This window comes from Bactrocera dorsalis, chromosome 4 (assembly GCF_023373825.1).
Source record: "Bactrocera dorsalis isolate Fly_Bdor chromosome 4, ASM2337382v1, whole genome shotgun sequence".
NCBI classification, from domain to species: domain Eukaryota; kingdom Metazoa; phylum Arthropoda; class Insecta; order Diptera; family Tephritidae; genus Bactrocera; species Bactrocera dorsalis.
In genome coordinates, this window is record NC_064306.1 from 65,688,916 (window position 1) to 65,713,997 (window position 25,082).

General features: G+C 38.5%; 7 protein-coding genes and 1 non-coding gene across 9 annotated transcripts; 3 read left to right on the forward strand and 5 right to left on the reverse strand.

Moving 5' to 3' along the window:
* Positions 1–251: 251 nt before the first annotated feature.
* Positions 252–5,055, reverse strand: LOC105225216 (telomere attrition and p53 response 1 protein). 2 transcript variants are annotated; one of them, XM_011203587.4, is made up of 6 exons: positions 4,064–5,055; positions 3,647–3,983; positions 2,154–2,240; positions 1,899–2,067; positions 1,540–1,752; positions 252–1,472 (listed from the first exon to the last, which is right to left on the reverse strand). In XM_011203587.4, the coding sequence occupies exons 2-6, from the start codon at positions 3,816–3,818 to the stop codon at positions 1,349–1,351; spliced, it is 765 nt and encodes a 254-aa protein (XP_011201889.3). In that variant the 5' UTR covers positions 3,819–3,983; positions 4,064–5,055; the 3' UTR covers positions 252–1,348. The 2 variants fall into 2 exon arrangements, with proteins under 2 accessions (XP_011201889.3, XP_029405632.2); XM_029549772.2 differs by having other exon boundaries at positions 3,647–3,832; positions 4,745–4,831.
* A 411-nt stretch (positions 5,056–5,466) lies between these two features.
* Positions 5,467–5,538, reverse strand: Trnat-cgu (transfer RNA threonine (anticodon CGU)). Its single transcript has one exon. It is a non-coding gene; the product is annotated as a tRNA-Thr (tRNA).
* A 698-nt stretch (positions 5,539–6,236) lies between these two features.
* LOC105225217 (puff-specific protein Bx42) lies at positions 6,237–8,343 on the forward strand. The gene is made up of 2 exons (XM_011203589.4): positions 6,237–6,589; positions 6,653–8,343. The coding sequence occupies exons 1-2, from the start codon at positions 6,358–6,360 to the stop codon at positions 8,050–8,052; spliced, it is 1,632 nt and encodes a 543-aa protein (XP_011201891.1). The 5' UTR covers positions 6,237–6,357; the 3' UTR covers positions 8,053–8,343.
* Positions 8,344–8,616: 273 nt separating this feature from the next.
* On the forward strand, positions 8,617–11,870 carry LOC105225219 (integrator complex subunit 4). Its single transcript, XM_011203591.4, has 3 exons — positions 8,617–9,648; positions 9,719–10,252; positions 10,331–11,870. Exons 1-3 carry the CDS (start codon positions 8,719–8,721, stop codon positions 11,711–11,713), a joined length of 2,847 nt encoding a protein of 948 aa, XP_011201893.2. The 5' UTR covers positions 8,617–8,718; the 3' UTR covers positions 11,714–11,870.
* Positions 11,871–11,965: 95 nt separating this feature from the next.
* Positions 11,966–15,355, reverse strand: LOC105225218 (mitosis initiation protein fs(1)Ya). The gene is made up of 4 exons (XM_011203590.4): positions 15,198–15,355; positions 14,847–15,140; positions 12,838–14,779; positions 11,966–12,264 (listed from the first exon to the last, which is right to left on the reverse strand). The coding sequence occupies exons 1-4, from the start codon at positions 15,213–15,215 to the stop codon at positions 12,044–12,046; spliced, it is 2,475 nt and encodes an 824-aa protein (XP_011201892.2). The 5' UTR covers positions 15,216–15,355; the 3' UTR covers positions 11,966–12,043.
* Positions 15,356–16,481: 1,126 nt separating this feature from the next.
* Positions 16,482–18,020, forward strand: LOC105225220 (uncharacterized). Its single transcript, XM_049455253.1, has 2 exons — positions 16,482–17,824; positions 17,881–18,020. The coding sequence occupies exon 1, from the start codon at positions 17,155–17,157 to the stop codon at positions 17,725–17,727; it is 573 nt and encodes a 190-aa protein (XP_049311210.1). The 5' UTR covers positions 16,482–17,154; the 3' UTR covers positions 17,728–17,824; positions 17,881–18,020.
* A 197-nt stretch (positions 18,021–18,217) lies between these two features.
* Positions 18,218–22,811, reverse strand: LOC105225221 (chromatin assembly factor 1 subunit A-B). Its single transcript, XM_011203593.4, has 4 exons — positions 21,849–22,811; positions 19,978–21,679; positions 19,740–19,912; positions 18,218–19,666 (listed from the first exon to the last, which is right to left on the reverse strand). The coding sequence occupies exons 1-4, from the start codon at positions 22,668–22,670 to the stop codon at positions 18,308–18,310; spliced, it is 4,056 nt and encodes a 1,351-aa protein (XP_011201895.3). The 5' UTR covers positions 22,671–22,811; the 3' UTR covers positions 18,218–18,307.
* A 227-nt stretch (positions 22,812–23,038) lies between these two features.
* On the reverse strand, positions 23,039–25,082 carry LOC105225222 (antigen 5 like allergen Cul n 1-like). Its single transcript, XM_011203594.4, has 3 exons — positions 24,251–25,082; positions 23,596–23,996; positions 23,039–23,518 (listed from the first exon to the last, which is right to left on the reverse strand). The coding sequence occupies exons 1-3, from the start codon at positions 24,377–24,379 to the stop codon at positions 23,284–23,286; spliced, it is 765 nt and encodes a 254-aa protein (XP_011201896.3). The 5' UTR covers positions 24,380–25,082; the 3' UTR covers positions 23,039–23,283.

Below are 25,082 nucleotides of genomic sequence, written 5' to 3' on the forward strand. Positions count from 1 at the left end.
AGGGATTTTAACTCAGTTCTTCAGCACACCGTTTCAGAAGTAAAACGACAAAATCGAACCACCGTAGCATATAGCCAACTTTCAAACTCACTTTTCAAAATCAAGTTAAAACTCTTTGTATACTATTTATTCTATAAAAATGCAACTGTGAAGGTTGCACAAGGTTCGCGTTACTGCTGGTCGCCGAAGATTTTTTGAAAAGCTGCAATCTTTTAGGAAAACCTAATTATGTAAATGAAAAGAACACACGATTATTAGTTTCCTTTAGATTATTATTTCTCTTCACAAAATGTTTATTTTATACTTATATTCACGTATTGTATTTATCATATAAATGATACAATTATATACGCTTACAACGCACTTAAATAGCATGTGAATATGAGAGCTTTTTGATATTATATATATATAATATATCCCAACGCTTAAATAATAGCACTTAGTACAAGTAGATAACTAAATCGTAGTCAAATTTTAACAAACCACAAACTAAATCCTAAATACTTCTGTGCATAGTTTAAATCACCTTCACTTATTTTCAATGTACTCATTTAAAAACTCAAATATTTGAACTTACACGTATATGAATAGAACGGCGAGCACATTTACTCAATCTGCATGCGATTATTTAAATAGCGTCATTTAAATATCAGTGACTATGCTTAAACGAATCACGTGCTATTGTGATTATATAATTTATTGTGAATAATCGTAATAAAATAATTGTTTTTTTTTTTAACAAAATTCAATTCAAATTTAATTTTGACGCGCGTATCACTTTAATTTTCGACCACAAGAACTGTACGTTTTCAAATAATACTTATAAAATATAATTAATTCAATAATTTTGATATTGATTAAGCTTTCTTTTCTATACAGTGAAAAAGTATATATAATATTAATATTTTTAAGTTACTCTACTGGTATCTACGAAAGTGTTATTATCAGAGTAAAAGGAAATAATAAAAATTTTTTTTGTAAATTCGCGCACTAGCAGTTGTATTTTTGTTATATATGTATATTTCTTTAGGATATATCGTGTAGAAGTAACGTTAAGCGTTCATGTAATAAACGGGCATATCGCGCACTTTTGTTTTTTTAGTACCAAATTCAATATTTTTGTTTTGCCAAATCTTTTCGCTACTAATTGCCGAATATGATTATAATATTGTGTGTATTGAATAGTTTTCGTATTTCCTTGAGATGTTAGAAATTATTTTTGCAGTTTTTTTTATGAATTTTACTCTCGCAACTATATATCCTTTCTACTGCCTGTGACTGCCATTTAAATGGTTAATTATGCGTAAATTGCTTTAACACTACCATTGTTGAGTTAAATTAAAAATTTCTACATGAAACGCTGTCGTTTACTGCTATAATGGCAGATGTCCATTTTATCATCGATGGGACTGGCTGGACGTTTGCAGTGACGGGCGATTTCGTTGGCAACAAATGCAAATAGTTCGGGCCCACTAAAAGTGAGTAAGGAAATTATTATTAAAAAAAAGTAAATATTGCGTTTGTTTATGTAGCACTTACCGTGGCCGCAAGACAAGCGCTTCTTTGAATGTGTGCAAATCATTTGTTGGCTCATTAGTAGCACCACCGCCGACTGCTTGATGATGATGATTCTGATGCTGAGCGTGATGGTGATGTGAGCTGTATATATGAGGCGGTGTATGGTGTGAAGCGTTTGTATTGAACACAGCACCGGTGTTTGAGTGATTGTGCGAATGTTCTGGCTTTGGTGAACTAAAGAAAAGAAATAAAAAAAAAACATTTATGTAGTTTAAAGGTTATGTTTAAAATGTTTGTTATTGTTATCCTGTGTATAGGTGTTTGGTGTTTTAAATATATTTAAGAGTTTTGTTAATTTCGCCACTTCAGTAGCGACTCACCGACGATTAGTATTTGTTAACGGCTTGCCAGCCAAATAGGCTAAAAGATCCTCGCGACGTATCATACGACGTTTTTTACTCCTGGCCCAATCGGCCAATTCACGTGTACGCCGCTGATAGCCGCACTGAACAGCTGAGTCACTGGTTCGCTTGACACCATCACATGCTTCTGCGTTTGGGTGCACATGAAAAATTAGAAAAATTCTTAAATAAGAAAGAGTTGCAACAAAACATGACGTGCAGATGAGTGTTTACCTTTGTATAGTGTGGTTACAGTGCCTGCAGCTGTTTGAAATGGAAGCCATAATGCACCTGTATCAGGATACGTGTTTGAAGAACGTTCTGCAATTTGCAATACAGTTATAAATCAATATATATTGATTATAAATATAATATTATTAATAATATATACTTTTGTTAAAATATCTGAATACATACATATGTACATATGTATGTATGTATATGATATTAAATAAACATATTTTTTTTATATACATGCCTTTTACAAAAATAGTAAAATTAATTGCTTCTGATATTAAAGGGCATAACTTCTTGACTTTAAAAAACATGCAATTGTGGATTGTACCTGAATAATTGACATCATATATACAGGTGCATACAAATATATGTGTTTAGTGAACAAAGAAAACTGATGATATTCCCCATTAATCACAATGCTAGGGTACCTCACATTTGAAATTAAATATACATAATTAAAAGTAGGTACGTAAGGTGGTAACGGAAATTGCACTTTGATGCCCTCTACCAAAATATCGACCTTAAGAGTTGTCCTGTCACGTCATTATAGCAACACTTCGTATATGCATACAAGTACATACATATGTATGTACACATTTACTACACATGAGAGATGTATGATGAAGGTAGTGAAAGCAGAATCGAAGGAAATCACGCATACCCAAACACACCGACTCATGAAACCAAAATTTCCAGATATGTACCTACAAGTGAACATTAAACATATGAAAACAACCCTATTAAGTACATTGAGGAATGGTGTTGAAGCGTTCGTCGACCCTTCAAACAGCTGTTCTTGAAGAGATCGTAGTTTCCAATACAAATTATATGCACAAATATGTAGAATATACTAACACATTTATAAACAGATGAATCCATGTGATTCCTGCACTTTAATGTTTCATGAACTTACATAGGTAAGCATGTATGTAAATGGCGTGGTAGTTAATGATCTAATGAGGGAATAGATATCATACAGAAGTATAAAAATAAAAACAAATGCAACAACTCGTCATTTTCCGAAAATTCTTTAGATTAAAAAACAAATTAAAACAACAATGCTTTACCACGTTCTTTGTGGGTTTCTTAACCAGTCTTTACTTTTAACTTAAATTTATAAAAATACTAAAAAGTTTGGCTGGTTAATTGATTTATGGTACTCACGATTTGTCTAATAAAAACGCACATCATAAGAGATAATGTGATTATGAATTATGGAAATGTTTAAGACTTAACCTTATAAATATTTGACGGCTTATTTGAAATCCACGTACATACCAAGAAAACTTAGATCTTTATACAATTTTAAGATAGTACATACATGCGTATATATAAGTATGTTGTCTTATGAGTAATGTGAACTAGTGAGGATTAGTTGTTGAAATTTCTGCACAGTTAATTGTACTTCAAATTGTATATATCAATATCGTTTAATTAAATTATATCTAAGAACTAGCATGTTATGCAAAGGAGTAAGTGCTACAACCCACCTCTGTAAAGATGTGCCACTGCTGTGGCTGAATCCTGAAATGCACCCCATACATTACTTAAGGCACTATCACGATTCCTTACGTAGTCGCGTTCGTGCTCGTCGTGTTGGGCGTTGATCTCCCGATGACATTGCTCTTCCAGCCAACTTTCTTCACTGCAATCTTGTTGCATTTTTTCGGCTCTATCTACACACAAAACGTTTAGCTTTTATTCCGTGTATTTCTGCCCTTTTTTTGTTATCTTAAATACTAAATTTTAATATAGCGGCAGTAGGAATAATAGTTGACAAATATACGTGTATATTATGTCTTTAGCACTGACGACTTTAGTTAGAAACTAAAATAAATTTAAAACAAACACACATTGAAAATTACACAATTTTGTTCATTTGCAATTTTCCACAAAGTTCCTCTTACACTGACTGCTCTTGTTGCTAGTGCTTGCTGCTGCTGCTACCGTCTATTGTCAGTTTCGCTGCGCGTGAAATATAACTTGATGATGAATATATTCTACTGCCTGCAGTCGTCTTCTTCGTTTGCTGCTGCTAGTATTATTTGAATCAGCTTACTTCACACAACAGTCAAGCAAAACCGAACCATGTTTCCCGTTTTCTGCGATTGCTTATTCTGCTATATTCATATGTTTTTATTGCTATTTTATGCTTACACAGGGTGCTTCCTAACTGCTTCCCGTTACGACTCAATAATATGCAATGCTCAAAAGTTCTATGTTTTTATATTACTTTCATATATATGTTCATCACGTCATTTAGTAAATTTGTGTCTTTTGTGAAATTACCTAAAAACCAGCACAGAGCAGAAATATTCTAGCTGATTCACTACGCAACACATATGTATAATACACAAAACACCAAAAATTATCTTTATTTTGCTCTCGTCTAACTCGTTGTTGTTGTAAGTTTCTTTCCTCTTTGTGCTGCAACTGACTTTGCTGTTAGGCGTATGCTGTTTTAGTTCAGTTTTTCCTATTTTTCTATTCAAATATTAATGCTTTACTATTATGTCAAAGGATGTTTTATGTATTATTTTCAACACAAAGGTAAATAACTTTTAAAAATCAATTCAATCTCCACTCACTATTTGATGTTTAATTGTCAAAATGCAACGAACGAGTAAAAATATAAATTGGACGTAGTAAAATAGGAGAGAAGGGCTGCATGGTTGCTCCAAAGAGTGTTCGTACTTGCATAAATTTACAAATTTCATTTTGAATAAAAATTAAATTCATATGTCTTTTTCGACAAATTCACTTATCATGATATTTTCGTTTGTTAAATATCAAAATATAATACTATGCTTTATTTATAAAATGTTTTAATTGTTGAATCTTCATCAGAATTGAGATTGATTAAAAGAAAAACACACAAAAAACTATATTCTGGTAATCGAACTAGAAGCACTGTTTTCATTGCCTTCAATATGCTTCCCTGTAACTTATTTCATTCGCTTTTGGTTTACTATTCGAAGTATAGGAAATAGATACAACAGAGAAGAGACAAAACATATGCAAAAGCAACAATAATTCTCTGGAGCTAAGTTTATTGCGATGGTAAACACTAAATTTTATATTTTACTTATAAACTTAAAAAAAATTGCGGTAAAATTAATATGTAATAATTAGCTGTTAAATAAATAACGGTTTTTATTTTTTCATTTCATTTTATTTTGTAAGACTCAATAAGGGAATTAACTAATTTATTTCTATAAATAGTCATTAATTTATAAAAAATTAATTGCTTTTGGTTATTACAATGTTTTAATAATACAAAAAACGGTATTCCGTAAACCACGAAGATAGTTGCCCCCTGTGAGGTTTGAACTCACGACCCCTGGTTTACGAGACCAGTGCTCTACCACTGAGCTAAAGGGGCAGTTGTGTGGCGGTTGGCAAAATACACACATGATATCGTGCACAAACACAAACAACTATTTTCATCTAAATTGCGTACATACTGCAAATGCCGCAGTTTTTTATTTGTGCGCGTATTAGTAGCCGCGAGATGGAGTAAATTTTTTTACTTGTTTTTATCAAAATATTTTTTAAATTAATTGAATAAAGAAATCAGATTTTGCATACAAATGAAACAAGTAAATATACACATACATACATACATATGTATACAGTTCATAGTAAGTTCAGTTAGAAACAAAGAGGTACCAAAGAGTGGGGGAGTTTTATGAGCACTTTTTAAAACACTTTTCTGAGTGAAGTTGAAAATAATCAATAATATACTAATTAACTTAATAACGTACTAATTAACTTCACTGTAAAACCATGTAAAAAATGTAATATATTGTACCAGCTAAATAATTAAAACTATCATTCACTTAATTTCAATTAATTGAAATGTTAATCTAAAAAATTCGTAAAAATAACATATTATTTAAATTTCACTTTTTTAATAGTAATAATATTTTAAATAGTAATAATATGCGTATATCTTCTTCATATTAATATTTAAAAGAAACACGAATTTTACTTGACATGCCTTTAAAATTTTGCTATGTTTGAAATGCAACTCTGTTTGTGGATTATGTTTGCAAATATAGCAACTCTGTAGTTTGTGGATAAAATGTGACATACAAGTAAGAATAATAGAGACGTGCATAAAACTATATAAAGCAAATTGTTTTTGTGTAACAATTCATTCAATAATTTTTCCAAAAAATAAAGTTAAAACATAAAATAGATGTCGTTGTCAAGTATATTACCTTCACCGTCAAACCCCGTTTGGGATAGGGAAGATGAACGTCGCGTGGCTCAAAAGTCGAAAATTATCGGTGCACCTATGGGTGCATTGGTGTCAGCGAAAATTGCTGCGCCACCTTATGGTCAACGAAAAGATTGGATTCCCCGCACCGAGGCAGATTTTGGAGATGGAGGAGCATTCCCTGAAATTCATGTGGCACAATATCCCTTGGGTAAGACAAATAAAAAATAGAAAAAAATCGACAAAACAAAATTTTAATTTCCCATATTTTTAGGTATGGGTAGTCCATCCAATCTAAATAAAAAGTCAAACGCTTTGGCCGTGCGCTTAGATGAAAAGGGAAAAATCAAATACGATGCCATTGCACGTCAAGGTCACGGTAAAGATAAGATCGTGTACTCTTCAATATCGCAGTTACTTCCAGCAGAGGTCCTTGCCGAAGACGCTGACGAATTACAACGTCCTGATGCTGAAACTGTTGCTGATACAACAGAAGAAACGAGACGAGCTTTGGAAAAGCTGACAAATGCCAAAATCGCTGCAGCTATGCCTGTACGTCATGCGGAGAAAACAGCGCCAGCCCAATATATACGCTATACACCATCACAACAAGGTGACGCATTCAACTCTGGAGCGAAGCAAAGAGTTATACGTATGGTTGAAGCGCAGCAAGACCCAATGGAGCCACCGAAGTTCCGCATTAATAAGAAAATACCTCGTGGGCCACCGTCGCCTCCAGCACCAGTGTTGCATTCCCCCTCGCGTAAGGTCACAGTCAAAGAACAGAAAGAGTGGAAAATACCACCATGCATTTCAAATTGGAAGAACGCAAAAGGATACACTATTCCCTTGGATAAAAGATTGGCAGCTGATGGACGCGGCTTACAACAAGTGCACATCAGTGAAAAATTCGCCAAAATGGCTGAAGCTTTGTACATAGCTGACCGTAAAGCTCGCGAGGCGGTAGAGGCGCGCGCCACACTGGAAAAGAAATTGGCGCAGAAAGAAAAGGAAAAGAAGGAGGACATGCTCAGAATGATGGCACAACGTGCTCGAGAGGAGCGTGCTGGCCTTCGTCAGCCCGAAGACCAAGCGACTATGAATCCGGAAACACGCGAACGTAACGAATTAAGAGCGGAACGTCATCGTGAGCGTCAACGAGATAGAAATTTGGCACGTGCTGCACCAGAAAAGCGTTCAAAATTACAACGTGAACGTGAGCGTGATATTTCCGAGCAGATTGCTCTGGGCATGCCCGCGAAATCAGCTGGTAACGGCGAAACCATGTTTGATCAACGTCTGTTCAACACAACAAAGGGTATGGACTCTGGTTATGGAGATGACGAGGCATATAATGTATATGACAAACCTTGGCGCGATTCAAATTCATTGGCCTCTCACCTGTATCGTCCAAGCAAGCAACTCGATAATGATGCGTATGGAGCGGACTTAGATCGCATTGTCAATACGCAACGTTTCGTGCCTGATAAAGAATTTTCGGGTACTTCGCGAGGAGCTGGTGGTGCCGCTCAACGTTCTGGACCGGTACAATTTGAAAAAGAGGAGGATCCGTTCGGTTTGGATCAGTTCTTGAACATGGCCAAAAAAGCACCAAAACGTTCCGAAGACAAGGGTGATCGTGGTAACTCGGACAAAAAACGTAGAAAAGACTAAAAAGTTTAATACTTTTTGATTACGCATCTTTAATAGTTAAATAAGTTTAACGTCAAATATTTCGGTTTATTTGACATTTGAGCAACACTAAAACGTGATTTGTGACATTTTGCAGTAACTTGACACAAATTTGCATACCTATGGCATTAGTCATGTAAATACTTTTAGAAAACTGAATGAAAAACAAAGTTATATAAATTTTTTAATTTGTGCCGTTACTGCATGAATTCAAATTCAACTAAAATTCTATGAACTGTAACTAAAGTAAATAATAAATGAAATTAAAAACAATTCTTTCAAACCACCTCTGTTTCGAAATATTGACACACAGCTTTATCAGGAAAGTGTTGTCAATTCTGCAGTGAACTGTCAGAATGGCTCTGCAAATGCTTCCTGATATTGCAACATTATAAAAATTGAGTGGTTCTTGCACAGCAGAACGACAACACACTTACTAATTGTTTTAAAAGTAAACAAAAAATAAAAAAAATTGTTTTTTATCGATATCGACTATTATCGATAAATCAGATAGATTGCTTATCGATTGTTTCATTCTTATGTTCATTGTGAATGCTCATTGTGTAAAGATGAAGAGTCGACCACAAATTTAGTATTTTTGTTTTGATGAGTTAATTGCAAACGTTTAGTTATAATTTTACTTGTGAAATGGCTACCGCGATGAAACGACCGCATTCTACAACAGAAACTATTGAAGTTTCGCAAAAACCTTCGAAAAAGATACGAATTCAAACCACAATCAAAAACAATGCGGGCAGCAAGCTACTGCAAGTACTTGTTTCATTGGACGGAGTACCGGCCGGTCATGGTCCACAAGGCAGCAAGGAATTGTTGGAAGTGTTAGTTAAAATAGCAGATGAGCTTGTATTAGATGACGCACAAATTGGTGAAACACAAGACGTCATACATCGGCTGATGGAAATATACCGACAAGAACGTGATGGAGACACAACAGTTCGCGTAAAAATTCTAGGCTTGCTTGCCGATTTCTCAGAAGTACGTGTGCCGGAAGTGATTAATGCGCTGGTTGATGGTATTATTGGAGTCTTGAAACAAGAACGTTCTCAAAAAGTTATTGCGCAGGGCTTGTACAGTTTACATAAAATTGGCACAAAAAATTTAAAATTATTACCATCAACTCATGTTACTAAAATTGCACACTTTGCACAACAACAGCTCACCTCCGATTCACATCATACACATAAATATGCATTGATGGTGTTATCCGCATTTGTTACACTAAATGATGCCCGGAAAGGTGTAATGGAGCTAATAGGCCATTACGCTGATTCTCAAGATTCAGGTGTACGTGCCCAAGCCCTACGTTCTATATTGTGTCTCGGAGAACGTGGTGCTACTCTGTCGCCAACTTTATATCAACGTGCCGTCGAAGCGATGAAGGATGATTATGAGTGTGTACGAAAGGAAGCACTTCAATTGGTCTTTCAACTTGGCATAAGTCATCCGGACCACATTATAACTGGTGGAGAAGACGATGAAGAAATGCGTTTAATTGACGCTGCTTTTGGCAAAGTTTGCGGCGCATTATGCGATCTTTCCATACAGATACGTACGCAAGTAAGTGTGCAATAAATTCGACGTGTCCTGTCAATAAAAGTATTTACAAATATTTTTTAACTGTTTACAGGCTGCTGAACACTTGGGGCTTATGACACAAGTCACTTCGGAGTTTCTGCATCAAACACTTGACAAGAAGCTAATGAGTAACTTGCGACGCAAGAAAACTGCGCACGAGCGTGGTGCACAACTGGTGGCAAGTGGCGAATGGTCGACTGGCAAACGCTGGGCCGATGATGCGCCGCAAGAGCGTTTGGATTCTAAATCTATATCATTGGTGGCAAGTGGCGCTTGTGGTGCGTTGGTGCACGGCTTGGAGGATGAATTCCTCGAAGTACGTACAGCCGCTGTAGACTCCATGTGTAAATTAGCATTGAGCAATCCTGACTTCGCCGTGACTAGTCTGGATTTCCTGGTTGACATGTTCAACGATGAAATCGAAGATGTACGCTTGAAAGCTATTTATAGCTTGACAGCAATTGCACGTCATATCGTCCTACGCGAGGACCAACTCGAAACCATGCTTAGCTCGTTGGAAGACTACTCGGTTGACGTACGTGAGGGCCTACACTTGATGTTGGGAGCATGCCGCGTTTCAACACAGGTAAGCATATATACATATATATTCATATTTTTCATTTATTTTAAATACAAACTTTTTTCTTTTATTTCTCCCTTTTAGGCCTGCCTGCTCATGGTTGTGCAGAAATTATTGGATGTGCTCTCCAAGTACCCACAAGATAAAAACTCCACCTTCGGTTGTATGCGCAAAATCGGTCAAAAGCATCCCAATCTCTGCATGGCCGTCACTTCTCACCTTCTGCAGGATCATCCATTTTTCGACAGCGCCGAACGTGATGTCGAAGATCCCGCATATCTTTGCATACTCATTTTACTTTTTAACGCCGCAGAACATCTGGTGGCATTGATTAGTTTATTCCCAGACGTCACGCTCAAGCATTACGCCTACCTGCGTGATGCCATGCCGCACATCGTCCCCCAATTACCGATTGAAGGCGCCTCCACCACCAAGCCTATCAATCCGCTAAAAGGCGCTGAGAGCTCTCGCGAATACTTGAATACCATACTCCAGCATATACACGAAACTTTCAGCATAGTTCGCGAAAGAGTGCCGCTGCTCAAGACGGCTCAAAGTAACCTACAACGTTTAGGTGAAATCGACCCGGAAATGTATGGTACGGCAAACTTCTTGGAAACCTTTCTGGCTGCCCAAATACAATTGGATCAGTTGCAAAGCTGCACAACTACGCAACGCAGTCGCGCCCCCCTCAAAGAGTCACTGGCGCAACTCATACGCAATTGCCTCAAATTGCAGCACATCTTCTCGGGACTCACCTACGGTGATATGTTGCTTGTCAAGCAAATTTGCTTACGTGCTAGTGCGCTCCATTTGGTGTTAATTGTGCGCGATCGCTCGCAAAGTGCACTCGGTCCATGTCAAATGCTTTTGCAAACAGCTGCAGATATTAGCAATTTCCTCGATGAGAAGGAGTCCTTTCAACCGGATTCGTTTACCACATCGCTGCTCTCGCTGTTGGGCAACATACCCGATCCAAAACCGGGTCGCGTATTTCGTGAAATATTGCCGTTAGTTGAGAACGCCTCCCCCGTGCGCATGCCGCCGGCCAACATTAATATACGCATGTGTGTGGCACGCATTGTGGAACCGTGTGCGCAAATGGCGCAAGACAATGTCATAAAAGTGACAGCTGGCTTGATAGCGGCATTGCCATTTGTGGCAGAGTTCGATAACCTGCAGGAAACACAGAAGCAAGAGATGCGCATCAAGATTAAGTACCCCGACCAGCATGTGCACACGGTGGTGCCAAAGCTGGCCGACTTCAAGAAGATCATGACCGAGCAGGGTGAGCACGAGACCAGCATGCGCTTGCGCACTACGATTTTGCTGTCGCATAGCGTCTGGACGGAGGCTTCGTCAGTGGACATCACACTGTGTCTGTCCGTGCGGCCGGGCACTGAGTTGGAGCTGTGCAAACCGGCTAAGATCCTCTTCGCACCGAAGCCGGTACGGCGTGGTATTTAGTTTGGCATGGAGCAGTATTAAGTGTGTGTGAGAATGTTTGATGCGCTGGAGTTACATACCAATATGTGTAATGTTACTGTTATAGTTAAGGACGAAATGTAAAATGTGAAAAAGTTGAACATTTATTTTCTTACATAATAAAAACACTATATAAACAGTTATCGAGTATTTTGCACATAAAATCACAAGCTTTGCTTTAAGTTAGTATTTATGTATATTTATAAAAAAAAAATCTGATAAATAATTTTACTAGTTTCGTGTCTCTAAGTTTTAAGTAACCGCAACGCTTGCCGCTTTCCCGAAAGCGCTGAATTAAGGAGTAAGTTCGGCTCATAGCTCTCTTCGCATTCGCTCGATCGGCTTACGTCCATGTATGCGAAAGCGTTTCGTACGTAACGCCTTCTCGGGACTCGGTGACACAGGGTCGCGGAATTGTCGTTGATAGTCGACGCTGGATATCGATTTCACGTCTGTCGTGTAAGACCGCTTTCGTTTTTGGTTGCGTCCTTGTTCATCTTCATCAATTAGAGACTGTGTGCGCATAAGAGAACCTGGAAGATTAAAGTTTTTTACATATTATTTTACAAAATTAAGTGTTGTTGTTGTTGTAGCGGCAGCAAGCAATCCTAAAGTAATTTCGAGGCATGGTACCGAGTCCTTGGCCGGATAAAAATACCCGATTGTCGTGGCGCCAGCAATGATCGCTTGCGTTAACGTTACCGTTGATTGCATTTTAATTCCCAGTCCAGAACATATTTGCATATTCCGCAAACTAATAACCTCAAATATTTTTCAGGAACTCTGCTGAGTTGACATTGTGCGATATAAAAATCTGGGTCCAATCCGGATAGGCGGAATTAGAACTTATGATAACTTGGTTAGTGGGACAGTGCCTTTCTTAATCCCATTCTTTCAACAGCCAGTTCTACAATGATGGAATTGACCTGGATTTTATCCGGCGAAGGGTTCTTCTTTTGGCTGAAACCGCTACAACAACAAAAATTTCTTTGAAGAAGGAGAACAGGTCAGGGTTCTCAAAGCAACTTCAGAGTATGGACGACTGTTCTATCATATGTCTAAAAAAAATTCTAAAGAGTTTCTTACATAATAGTATCGGCCATTACCTGCTATCGAAGCGCAACGTTTGATTATCGAATTGGAGTTAACATCTGTGCGGGACGGCGTTTCAATTTTCTCGGGCGTAGCTTCTTTGCCTGTGGAATTCAAGCGCATCACGGAGCCCAGTAAGGCGCTGAATGACCATGATCGACCCAAAGCAGCCGAAGTATTTTGACTAGTTTGGTGTTTAGTAGTAACACTGTGTTCTTTTGCATCATTTTCGTTGTCATTATCTGTAATACTCTCGGAACGATCAAATGCGGCACTTCTACCGTGTTTGCTAAGAGCAGGCGCACGCCCAGATGCAGGTTTCCTAAAGTCATTTGAGTTGTGCGGTTTTTCTTGGATTAGCGGCATTTTACTCCTGCGTACTGGCGTGGCGGTCGGCGTAAAGAATGCTTCGGTTGTGGAAGAGTCACAGCTACGTGGGGTTTCGGGGACTTTCATATGAGCTTTTGAACCGGCATTAGCTGTACTGTTATTGGCGCGCTGCGGTGACCCATAAACATTTGCGCTTTGCGACGGCATAGTTTGTTTTGTTGGAGTTACTGAATTTGGCTTGTCTTTAGGTTTCTTAATTTCGTCCGGAATTTCTAATTCGTCCTCTTCTTCGCAAGGTGAGTCGAAACGTATAAACTTTTTATTGATAAGTGCGCCTGGAATGCGCGTAATGGGCGTGATTGGCGGCAAATTGTAGCTAACCACCTGCGCCACATTTTCCATGGTTGGAATAATTGGCTCTTTTGCATTATCGAGCTTATCGTTGACGGCATAATAACCCTGTTGGATCTCACTCAGCGCAGTGGTGGCCGTTATGATTTCAATACTCTCGCATGATTTGTACACCGAATTGCCGCCGGAACTAGACACACCGCTGCAGTTGTCCCTGGTCGAGCTTGCAGACGTCGTTAATTTGTCTGCCGTCTTGAATGCCACAGAACCACCAGTACTGCTCATACTACTCGCCGCAGATTCTAAACCGGCCAAGTGCTTTGTGCGCGTTATCACAATGGATTCGGTAGTAGTGAGCTTTTGTGACGAACGGAACACTTCGTGACGCATATTTTGTGAAAGTGAAGATTTTCGCTCCGCTGAAGCACAGTTATCTTGCAGTTGACTCATTTGGATTTCGGTATGAGTGCGTCGAACTACCGGCGACATACGCAGATCGAGTGGCGAGCCCACCGAACTGCTGCTTATATCAGTAGCGTGAGAGTCAAACATATTCTTACGCATTGGTGGCAAATCGGCGCCACTGATACGCGCCGATGGCAATCCGCCATGTTCGGCGAAGGCCTTTTGTATACTCTTCGACATCACCTGCCGTAGTGGAGTCACCGCGCTCATTTTGCCACGTGGAACCTTCAGATAGCGGTTGATGTTCTCTAATTGCTGTTTGGTTGGTGATTGAGCGACTGGATTAGAGGTTACGACTGCGCCTGCCGCGATTGCAGGACTGTGATTGTCCGTTTCACCGCCACTATGGTAAATACTGGACACTTGGGCGCCAGAGGCATTAAATGTGCGCTCGGTGTGCTTTGTGCATAGCAATTCTGCGTGCACTGGCGTCGATGTGGTGCGCACTATCTGGCCCTTTGGTTTGATAATGGCATCCAAACTGCGGCGCAGTGAACTGTTGCTAATCGACGAAATATTTCGCAATGAGGAAACACTGTCGCACACAAACTCCTCATGTGTCAGTTTGCTTTTGGCTTTCCAACGCAGGTTGATTAGTGACATTGGCGTCTCGTGGAACTCATCGGATTGGCGGCGCTGCGGTGACGTTTGCGTCGAAATCGTAACTCTGGCAAACTCCTTCTGCAAGGTGACGGTGTCACAGGTATGATCAAGTTGATTGCAACAACCCTTGTCAGGATAACAACATGTCGGAGCGGCGATCTGCGTGCACTTTGAGAAGTTTTGCAAGTCGTCCAAACGATTATAGACCTTTGAAGTAAATGTGCGTTTGAGTTATGCATTTCAGACGTGTTACCTTGGCATTTTATGCACTTACCTTGGCACATTTACGGCAACGCAGCGGCAGATGATTTTGCTCGACATGCGCCAACATCTCGGCGTACATTTCACGTTGTAGCGGCATTGGCTTTCGTTCACACAGCGGACAGAAGAGATAAATATGGTTAGTTTCGGCTTTCTTCGATTGATCTTCCAGCTTGGCTGAAGGCACATCTTCATTCGATTGATTGGAGATTTTGGGCTTTTGTACAACGATCGCATGTGTTTTTATCTCGTGCTTGTAACGGCACTCGGCACAACAAAAGATTTTCTTGCATACTCCACAGATAACCTTGAAATTTGAGTTTTTTTAGTATCTTACTATGAAGGAAACTTGGTTCTAACTTACATCTTTGGGTATTTTCATAGTTGTTTACTAATTTAAAGAAAAAAATTTTAATTATTCTTAAATCTACTCGGCTTAAAAATCGTCCATAAAACTACTGTATTATTGCCTTCCAAGTAAACATGTAAGTGTGCACACTGGCATTAGGCGAACTTCATTAAAAATACATTGAGCCGGCTGAATTAACGGTATTTAAGCATTTAATTTAGTTTTGTTGTAGTTACATTAACATCTTCGGGCCATAAACGGCTTGCCACCCATCCAAAATTCTTGAAAATATTTCAAGAAAGTTTGTAGAACCTCTGGGTCTTCAGTAAAACTGGTTTCGTAATTTTTTTCAGTTCGGCTTACGACTACGATCCTTCGATATTATGATAACCCGCTTAAACAATCCGAGATTAATGTTTCGTTGTACCTAAGTAGTAAGAAAGCTTTGCAAAATACGTTCCTTTCCTTAAAATCTCGTTCAACTTTTACTAATTTTTCTTGTAGCAATCTAAATCAGAAATCTTAAAGAAAGGCGTCTCGATGTCTGGTCCGTCAGATGTAAATCACAGAGTATTGCAGATGTGATATTCCTACAAGGCGGTTTGGCTTCAATCTCTTGACTACATGGATGGTACATGACTTAATAGAAGACCGCAGAAAACACTTTGTGAAAAGTTTACGACGAAACTTAGCGGGCTTCATGCGGCATCACAGATGCTTTTGAGATGACATCAGAAGCATTTTGTTATAACTGCAACGAGAGGAGCAGTACAACGAGAGTGGCTCAAGGTCGATCAAGAGATTTAGCAAGGCTAGCCTATCCCTATTAAAACAGGTCATCGGCATACATGCTGAAAGGTTAAGAATCTTGCTGGATGCCAGCGCTTTGCTGACTTACCGTCTAGAGGACAACTTTTTTTAGGACTATATATACATAGTAGTCCAATTACGGCCTACATCTTGAGGATCAGCTATCTAACCTAATATAAACTGTATGCGATTGCTGTTGTTGTTGTTTTGGCAGATACCTAGTCCCTATTTGGATGGTAAGTATTCGCTAACTTGTCGTCGACGTCATCTAGTGAGAGGCCCAAGACACGTGCTGTTTTGACGGGGCTGGACCGAAGGGAGAGGGATGTCAGAAGTGGGGGTGGGGGCACGCAAAGAGGTGGAAATCATTCACTGAAAGGGAGCCGGTGAAGGTGTTGATGGCTACACTGTAAATGGCGGTCAGTGCTCGTTGGAAATTAGTTGCGTCCGAAGTCTGGTCGGCGTATTGTTTGTTGTAGTCGACCTCTTTGAGGAATGACCTCTTAATGATCTTAGGAGGCGCTTGCGCTCCAAGCAGGTGACTACAGGGATGATTTCAAGATGATCAAGAAGCATCCTGTCGTAGTCCGGAGTGCAGTGTTCTGAGAAGTATGTTGCCAACAACGTTTCTTCGTCCTTTCCCCATGTGTTGCCGGTTAGCGACTTGAGGATTTTGTTGCGGCTCTGTACATTGGCGATAATCGCAGTCGTATGAGGAGTGAAGCAGCACAGACTGCCAGTTACATCTAAAATTGTAGGATTATTGACAGTTGGAATCATCAACTGCAATACTATGGTCATGTCCATATTCCTTTTTCCAATTTGTAAATATGGCCGCTGTGGATTTAGTTTCGGAGATATAGCCGTTTACCTCTGAAAACATTAATCGATTTGGTCAAGACCTCATCGACGTCACCAGACAACGTTTCTATAACATTGAGACTATGTACTTGACTCGCTCGCTAAATAACTTTTTGTTTACTTAAAACAGATTTACTCTTCCTTACTGTTGCATTGAGCAATCAAATCTTCGAAGTCATTCAATTCATCAAATCAAATAAAAATAATCAAAAACAAAAAAAAAACACTTCTACAACCATAAAGAAGATTTATTGATTTTGTTTTACATAAGAAGTTCTTTTAAAAAATAGCATAGAAGACAATGCGCAGCATTTGGTTCGCCTTTAAATTATTTGAAGGCTGTTTGGGCTGCCTCTGCATGGGCATACAAATCGAGGGATTTCTAAATGTGGCTGTGTCACAGGATCTTTATTTGTACATCACCGTGTTCTCAGTCTTCACATGCACGAGCTTCTTTGGTTGTCTGAATATTTGCATGGAAAACGATCCGGTATTGCTGCGCGAAATAATTTGGAGCAGTTTTGCTAGCCTTGGTTACATAGTTACCGGCATCACCACAATGTATCATGCCGAAAAGGATTTATATTTAATGTATCTATCGGATTTGGAAATTATTGAAGATGAAATGGGGCATCAATTTTTCGGCTACTCAAAGACACAGACCATATTAGCCATAGTCACTTCAGTTGTGTACTTATTGCATGCCGTACTTGCGGGCGATATGCTCATCTCAGAGACTGCAGTCGCTAAAGCAGCGGAGGGTGAGGAGAAAAAGAAATTGCTTCTATATCTTGGCGGTATGAAAATTCACAATCGTTTGCTCAAGCTAAAATGGTTTCGTCGCTTTGATGGCAGAATGCGTCCGACGGACTAGAATGAAGTCGTTTGTTTACAAATCAATACAAAGGCAGTAGCAACACCAATTAGAAATAATTTTGTAAAACCCCACGTTAGGGTGCTAACTATATGCGGTATGCTAATTTTTATGAACTTTTTTGAACCTAACCTAAAAATTTTGCTTAAATAGACGTACAAATAACGGGATGTCTGAATTTTTCTTTCGAATTAACTGGTAAACCCACTGATTATGCATGTATTTTATTCTAACAGCATTAGGAAAAATACAATATTTAACATTAATTGACCATGTCTATATGTAAATGTTTACATGAAACTAAAAATATTTTTTAGTAACTTAATAAATGTTATTTAACAATTCATTTCGTTTTTAGGCTTTAAGTTACTAACTTGGCCAATGAACTTAACATATATGCTGGATAATATGGACTTTAAATACTTAACAAAAATATTATTTTACACTAACTATTCGTGTGATTGAATACAATATATATGTAGGTAGGTAGGTAAGGGACAGCTGGTAGCAAACGGTACATGAGAGAGTACTATGATATAAAAAATATATATATATAACTACATTATACACTATGAACGGCTTAGTCGAGTTCCACCACAGCGCTGTCTTCTTTGGCAGTGGAAGTGGCGGCAGTATTTGTTGTTTCGCTGGCAGGCGCTGCTTTCTCAGCCGTGGACTTCTTTAAAAACTCGCTGATAAGCGCATTCTTTGCGGGCTGCGGTATGTTCTGTCCACGCGCGACGGACATTAGCAGTGGTACACGCTTTTTAACATTTGCCGTCGGCTTAGTAGAGGCTGGTGACGTCACTGCGGCTGTCGGCGATTTATTACATCCCGTGGAAGACGCATTTGTATCCTCTTTTGTTGCTGGTGTCGCTGTAGCTTTAGGCGATTTGGGTTCACTCGCCTTCGGCGGCAGCACTTTTGTGAATTTTGTTATTTCTGATTTTGTTTTAAGCTTCTTTTCTTTTGCTTTTTCCTTTTTAGTTTGTTTCTTGTCGGCGGTCTTTGACTCGGTTTCACTTGGGTTTTCTGTATCACAAGCAATTTCAGTTGTTTCCTTTGTCTCGTTTTCAGTGGAAACTTCAACTTCGGCTTTTGTCGTCTCGTCTTTACTGGATTTCGGTTGCAGTGTATATTTCCACGTATTATGTAAACCCAAATCTTCCAGACCCATTTTCTTTAGTACGTCAGCAGATACCACCCAGCAGAGGCGCTTTTTATTTTTCTTTTTATTCTTCTGTAAAACCTTATTTGATTCGATTATGGTCCATTCGGCGAATTCGTCGATTTTCTCTCGTACTATTGATTTGATGGGACCACGTACTTCGCCGTTCTTAATAGATTCCTCGCTGGCTTCCAAGTAAGCGATAAATTCTTTGATTAAAAAGTTTTTGGAATGCTGATTTCCATGCACCAAGCGTACCAAGTCATTCAGCATGCGTTCGGTTATTTTAATCGGCTTCACTTTCTCAACTGTCTTCTCATTGCTTGTTGGCGAACCAAGTTCACTCTTTTCCGCAACTTCGGGGTCCTCCAGTAGCGGTGGAGCTTCGAATAACATTGCACGCAAATTTAAAGTATCCCAGATGATTTTCGGACATAACGCCGGTTGATTGCCATTTTCATCTGCCCAAATGCAACCGATGAGACGTGGTTTAATTTTCTCGGTTTTCTTTTTCATCTCTTGTGCAAACTCCTGCTGCAGTACTTGTAATTTTGCTTTTTGGGCCTCGCGTGTGTTGGCGTCGAGCACATCATCCTCATTTTGCAGCTCTTCTTCACTGAGATGACCATGTGGCACAAACCATTCGTTGTCGACCTCGTAGTCATCGTCCTCCGACTCTTTCTCTTTCTCGTCATCACTACCGTCCAGCGACTCGCCAGGCTCCTCTTCTTCCCACTCGAGATCAGAATCGACTTCGTAGTCGAAAAATTTCTGTGTAAATAAATACATTGTAAATGGGTTCTAAAACAATCAAATCATAATTCCGTTAGCAAGTGACACCTACCGCATCTTGCACAAAAGGTCGCCTTGGCTTTATCACATTTGTTCGTTTTCTCCATGTGCCGTAGTATGGAGGTCTACGATTTTCATGGAATTTATAAAATTTAGCTTTGAAATGTTCAATGGGTGCGTGCGTCTCTTCCACAATTGCTTGACCTGCGCGATCCAGCTCGTCATCTGCAGCGAATAATGATAACAAAACAGTTAGTAAAAAGAGAGTTATATATAAAGAAAATTAGGACCTATGATTTGAACGTCTTCTTCGGATACTTTCGTATCTACTGATATGCGCCGCCATATGCCTGGTACTATTTTGCCGCTCTTAAGTTCATCCAGATACAAATGAGTAGATTCTGCTGGCACATCTGCCATGAAAGTATCGAGCTGTTTTCTAGAGGGAGCGCTAAGCAGTTTCCGCCGGATTGGCGCCAATTTCATGTCACCCTTGATCTCAAATGGGCGGAAGGCTAGAATTTCAGGATCTTTGCTGTCATTCTGTTGTGCTTGTTGTTGTCCAGCTTCGCTATCTGCATTTGCTGAACGTTTGGCTTTGAAGAACTTTTGGAAAGCTTCTGCTTCTTTCTTAGCTTTTAAATCTGCGCCTTCTTTACGCTTTCGCTCTTCTTCTTTTTTACGTAATTCCTCTTCTTTTGCTTCATTTCGTTTGCGCTTTTCTTCATTCTTCACTTCCTGTTCGGCCAGCCGCTTCCGTTCTTTTTCCTCGCGTTCTTTACGCTTCAGCTCTTCACGCTCCTCACGTTCTTTGCGTTTCTGTTCGTCCTTCTCCTCACGCTCTTTACGGCGTTGCTCTTCACGCTCTTCCCGTTCGCGCTTCTTTGACAATTCCTTGGCCTCCTTCTCCCGCTGCTTTTGCAATTTTTCCTCCTGCAAACGACGCTCCTTCTCTTCACGTGCTTTACGCCTTTGTTCCATTAACTGTATCTGCTTCGGTGTAAGATTTTTCTTCGATGCAAGTGCTTCGTCTCTGGCTATTTTTGGGGTAGCCACAACTCTAGGTGTGCTTTCCTCAACGAAAGACTTACTTTCATCATTATTGGAAGTTGCACTTTCGGAATCCGAAGTACTATCTACAATCACTGAAACTTCTGCAACTTGTTCATTATCTTCAACCTTATCTTCTTTAATTGGAGATTTCTTATTTGTGCTAACTTTTCCTTTTTCCGAGGTGGTTGGGGTGTCTACAAACTTTTTATCCTTATTTGTTTTAGTTGCTCTGGTTGGTGTTTTAGGCTTTTGCTGAGGTGTTTTTTCCGATGTGGTTGGGGTGTCTACAGACTTTTTATCCTTATTTGCATTAGTAGCTCTGGTTGGTGTTTTAGTCTTTTGCTGAGATGTTTTTTCCGATGTGGTTGGGGTGTCTACAGACTTTTTATCCTTATTTGCATTATTTGCTCTGGTTGGTGTTTTACGCTTTTGCTGAGGTGTTTTTTTAGCATTTTTATCATTACCTGCTTTTATCTTTTCTGCTTGTGGTGAGTTGTTTCCCTCTGTAATTTGTGATTCACTAGATGTTTTAACATTTGTTTCATTGTCATCTGTTTGTGATTCTATTATCTCAATTGGTTTATTTTCAGTTATAAGGGATTCACTTTCACTCGAAATAAGTTTAACATCATCAGCCTTTGTTGGAGAAACTGGATTATACTGTTTTTGAGCAGTTTCCTTGGAACTTGCAGATACCGGTTTTAATTTTGAGGAATCATTTTTATTACTTTTAGTAGATGTTTGAATTTTTGAAGAATGTTCCGACGTAGTATTTATTGATTTAAGAGTCTCAGAGCTACTTCTACTGTCCAACTCTGAATCTGGCAGGTCGGTAACATTTCCGCCGAGTTCCATGATCAGCACATTTGAATTTCCTTCCGATTCTGTGATACTGCTATCATCGATGATCGTACTGGATACCTTATCAGAATCCTCTACCTATGTAGATATGAAATAGTGAGTTTGATAGGTTTAGTAATCTGGCAAAACTAAAATACATATTTTTATAAAATAATATAAAAGATAACATTTCAAATTTCATGAAATATTATATATTTTTAGTACAGTTTTAATTTATAAACAAAAATGAGTACAATATACTGTTTACCTTTTTCTGTTCATTTGGTGAACCCCCAACTCTTTGCCGTTTCACGGGAATATCTTCATGTTCATCACTAGATATAACCACTTTCGCATCTTTGGAGTCTGCTGTGATCATAGATATTCTTCGTTTGTTTGTCTTGGCACTTCCAAGTGGCAATTTTATTTGAACTTTTGTTGCACTACCACCTGCTTTACTGTTGGCCGATTTATTTTTCGCACTTCCGGGAGTGTTCGAGTTTTTAGCTTTTGCACTTTTTGGCGTGTTAGCATCTTTCTCTGTGGCGGCACTCGGTTTTGGCGTGCGTGGTGAACTAACAGTGTTGCTTACTTTGTTTTTAGCTTGCTTGATTGCTTTTGGAGTTTTTGTTGCGACAGGAGTTTTCTTGACTTGCTTCTCTACCTTCTCATTACTACTTGCATCGTTTTCATCCTCTGTTCTTTCCGCATCCTTAACCTTACCATCCTCGTCTTCCAAAATATCATCGTCATCCAGTAGTATAACATCATCCTGTTCATCAGTTTTCAACTTTTTTGTTCTTACAGTCAAGTTCTCTTTGCTAGCAGATCGTCCACGCAATTCATCAGTTGCCGCACACTCTGCCTTTTCACTTTTGTCGGCTTCAAATGATAACTTGCGTTTTCTGGCATCTTTTGCTGTCTCGTCTGTATCCTTGGCTAAAGTTGAACTTGCAGCGGCAGTGGGAGTTCCAGTTGGAATTATTTTGAATGGCAGCCGCGCCTGTACAAGCTTCTTACCGCTTGATTTTCTCGCAGCACCGCCCTCACGTTTGCTTGTAGCGGGCGTTTTGACTGCCGAACTTTGCATACCTTAATATTTGGTTAAAATACTAAAATTTATGAAAACACTGAAATTAATTATAAAATTTTCACAAACACGGCTTTAAAATGACAAATCGTGCGCGAATGAAAACAGAAAGCGCGCCAATATTTATGATGAAGTTGGTTGCGAGACTCAACGTCAATTGTCACAGCTGTTCGGTGGCTGTCAATTAGGAAATGGGTCCGTTTCTTTTCAGATTTCTCAATGAAAAAGATCGTTTAATGTTCAAATATTTTAGATAATCTATCTATATAAATTTGTATTTAAATTGAAATTAATATTTCATTAACATTTTCTAACAATGCCCATCGAGTAAACTCTTTTAATGTCAGTTCAAATACAAATTCACCCTAAAATTATACATGCCTCTGTAGAAAGCTGCTTGCAAGAAATCAGTTACAATCAGTATGGAGGCATTATAGATGCGTATAAAAATGTAAGGGCCAAATGCATCCCTCGTTAATATTATTGTTATTTGTGAAGTGAATAAAAAAGATGACAGTTAAGTATAATAACTTTAATTATAACCATCGCACTTAATATATTTAAAAATATTATATATAGAACATACATATATTTATTTTATATTGCCACCAAATTATTTATATACTTCAGCGATGGAGCATAATGCCGGATATGTGTCATTTTTGCCACTTTTGCAACCCGATGCAGTTGGACCCTCTACATAGATCGGACGATTCTGTAGAGCAGCCGAAGCATAATTACATGTTATTAAAACAGTATTGTATTGCTCCTCCTTGTAGCGTGACGCAGCGCATCCTACATAATTACTTGCTTCGGTAACCAAGAGTGCGAAGTGTGAAAATTCTTTACTAAAAGTACAATTAAATGTATTAACACAAACTTAAAAAAAATATTTTTATATATAAATATTTGTACTGCAGCTTACTATATATCAAAATCATCTGGATAGTTACTCATGTAAGTCATTGAACCAGCGACATATTCTTCAAACCAACTTTCGATAGCATCTTGAACGATTTGCTTAGTAGTGAAAGCATTCTCCTTGCCGGTGTAACCTTGACTGACAATATTTTGACCGGTATACTTGAAGCGCCTGACATTTCGACAGCCATCATATTCGCAATCGCATTTTTTCACATTGTAGGTAGCTAATTCAGCCAATTCATTGTCCCACTGCATTACAGCCATACGTTTAGCGCTCGCATAACCCGTTAATTCGCCGGCAGCCACTTTGTTTCGTCTTTCATTGTGCTCTTTTAAAATTAACGGTATATAGAAGTTCAAATCTACCAATCTTGTATCAGGAGAACATCTTTCATGGAAGCTCTGTTGGTGTGAAAATTTTATATTTTATTGTTAGAGTTATTGCAAAAAAGTCCTAATTGATAAATTAAAAAACAAAAAAAAAAAAAAAAAGAGTAAATTTTTTCTCCACCTTTTCCATTGGACTCGGGTTATATGTACATTGCGTCTCAAATATTTCTAACAAGTGTTCGATATACCACTTTAAACAATCCTATCAGAACTATTTTTTTTTACTTATTCCTTAAGTTATAAAATAAATTCGTATCAACACATACGCCGTTGTTGTCGCATGCAACATGTTTTTTTCCTCCCGTATTCCTACATAATTCCGGATCACAATAGTCCTCCAGTGCGGTGCATAATGCTAAAAGCGTTGTTAATACACTTGCAAAAAATATTTTCATATTTTCGTTTTGTAAAACGAAGCGTTTCAAACTTATCCCTCGTAATGCCGATTACTGTGTAAATGATTGTTTAGAAATTTAGAAAGATGAATCCACTTTGTGGTGTGACTCAATACCTTGAAATTGAGTGTTTCACGCCAATTTCCGGTTATCACTTTCGTGCAGATAAGCCGTGATTACCGTTAAACTTAGTTAAAGTATAGTTTAATTTTTCATGGTTTTGTAGAACCTATCAACGTTACATTTCTACTAGTGTGTGTTTTCTAAATATTTATTCTTCATACTTCGAATAAGATAAAATATATCAGACTAGCTTTCATTAGTTGAATGAGATGGATTGGAGTGGTCCAAGAATAATGAAACTAGAGACAGACAGACAGTTTCGTCTTGTTACTTTTTTATTGCGCTTGATAGTAAATACATTAGTTCATCATGTCGTGATAGTTTGACAGTTTGCTGCATTTATAACGGAGTGAATCGCCATCTTGTCTGTCAACCTTATTTTTGAAGAACTAAATATTGACATGTGCCATCATCTTTATTACCTAACAAATGTGTATGTAAAGTAAATGGCAACCATATGGCGTTTAACTAGATAAATATATAAAGGGTGATTTAGTTCGAACTTTTCTTCAACTTCAATTTAATGGTGAATGTTTATTATCATTCGAAAGGACATTCTTTGGCATTTATTTTTTAAAGA

Coding starts and splice junctions, on each gene's coding strand:
- LOC105225216 (XM_011203587.4), bottom strand. CDS start 3,818: ATGCAACAAGATTGCAGTGAAGAAAGTTGGCTGGAAGAGCAATGTCAT. Junction 2,241..3,646: donor AGTGGCACATCTTTACAGAG/GTGGGTTGTAGC, acceptor TGCAAATTGCAG/AACGTTCTTCAAACACGTAT. Junction 1,753..1,898: donor TTAACAAATACTAATCGTCG/GTGAGTCGCTAC, acceptor TCTTTTCTTTAG/TTCACCAAAGCCAGAACATT.
- LOC105225217 (XM_011203589.4), top strand. CDS start 6,358: ATGTCGTTGTCAAGTATATTACCTTCACCGTCAAACCCCGTTTGGGAT. Junction 6,590..6,652: donor TGTGGCACAATATCCCTTGG/GTAAGACAAATA, acceptor CCATATTTTTAG/GTATGGGTAGTCCATCCAAT.
- LOC105225219 (XM_011203591.4), top strand. CDS start 8,719: ATGGCTACCGCGATGAAACGACCGCATTCTACAACAGAAACTATTGAA. Junction 9,649..9,718: donor CCATACAGATACGTACGCAA/GTAAGTGTGCAA, acceptor AACTGTTTACAG/GCTGCTGAACACTTGGGGCT. Junction 10,253..10,330: donor CATGCCGCGTTTCAACACAG/GTAAGCATATAT, acceptor TCTCCCTTTTAG/GCCTGCCTGCTCATGGTTGT.
- LOC105225218 (XM_011203590.4), bottom strand. Junction 14,780..14,846: donor GTTGCCGTAAATGTGCCAAG/GTAAGTGCATAA, acceptor TTTACTTCAAAG/GTCTATAATCGTTTGGACGA. Junction 12,265..12,837: donor ACGTTGCGCTTCGATAGCAG/GTAATGGCCGAT, acceptor TTAATCTTCCAG/GTTCTCTTATGCGCACACAG.
- LOC105225220 (XM_049455253.1), top strand. CDS start 17,155: ATGCGCAGCATTTGGTTCGCCTTTAAATTATTTGAAGGCTGTTTGGGC.
- LOC105225221 (XM_011203593.4), bottom strand. CDS start 22,670: ATGCAAAGTTCGGCAGTCAAAACGCCCGCTACAAGCAAACGTGAGGGC. Junction 21,680..21,848: donor CACCAAATGAACAGAAAAAG/GTAAACAGTATA, acceptor ATATCTACATAG/GTAGAGGATTCTGATAAGGT. Junction 19,913..19,977: donor AGAAGACGTTCAAATCATAG/GTCCTAATTTTC, acceptor TATTCGCTGCAG/ATGACGAGCTGGATCGCGCA.
- LOC105225222 (XM_011203594.4), bottom strand. CDS start 24,379: ATGAAAATATTTTTTGCAAGTGTATTAACAACGCTTTTAGCATTATGC. Junction 23,997..24,250: donor TTGCATGCGACAACAACGGC/GTATGTGTTGAT, acceptor TCACACCAACAG/AGCTTCCATGAAAGATGTTC. Junction 23,519..23,595: donor CCAGATGATTTTGATATATA/GTAAGCTGCAGT, acceptor TTGTACTTTTAG/TAAAGAATTTTCACACTTCG.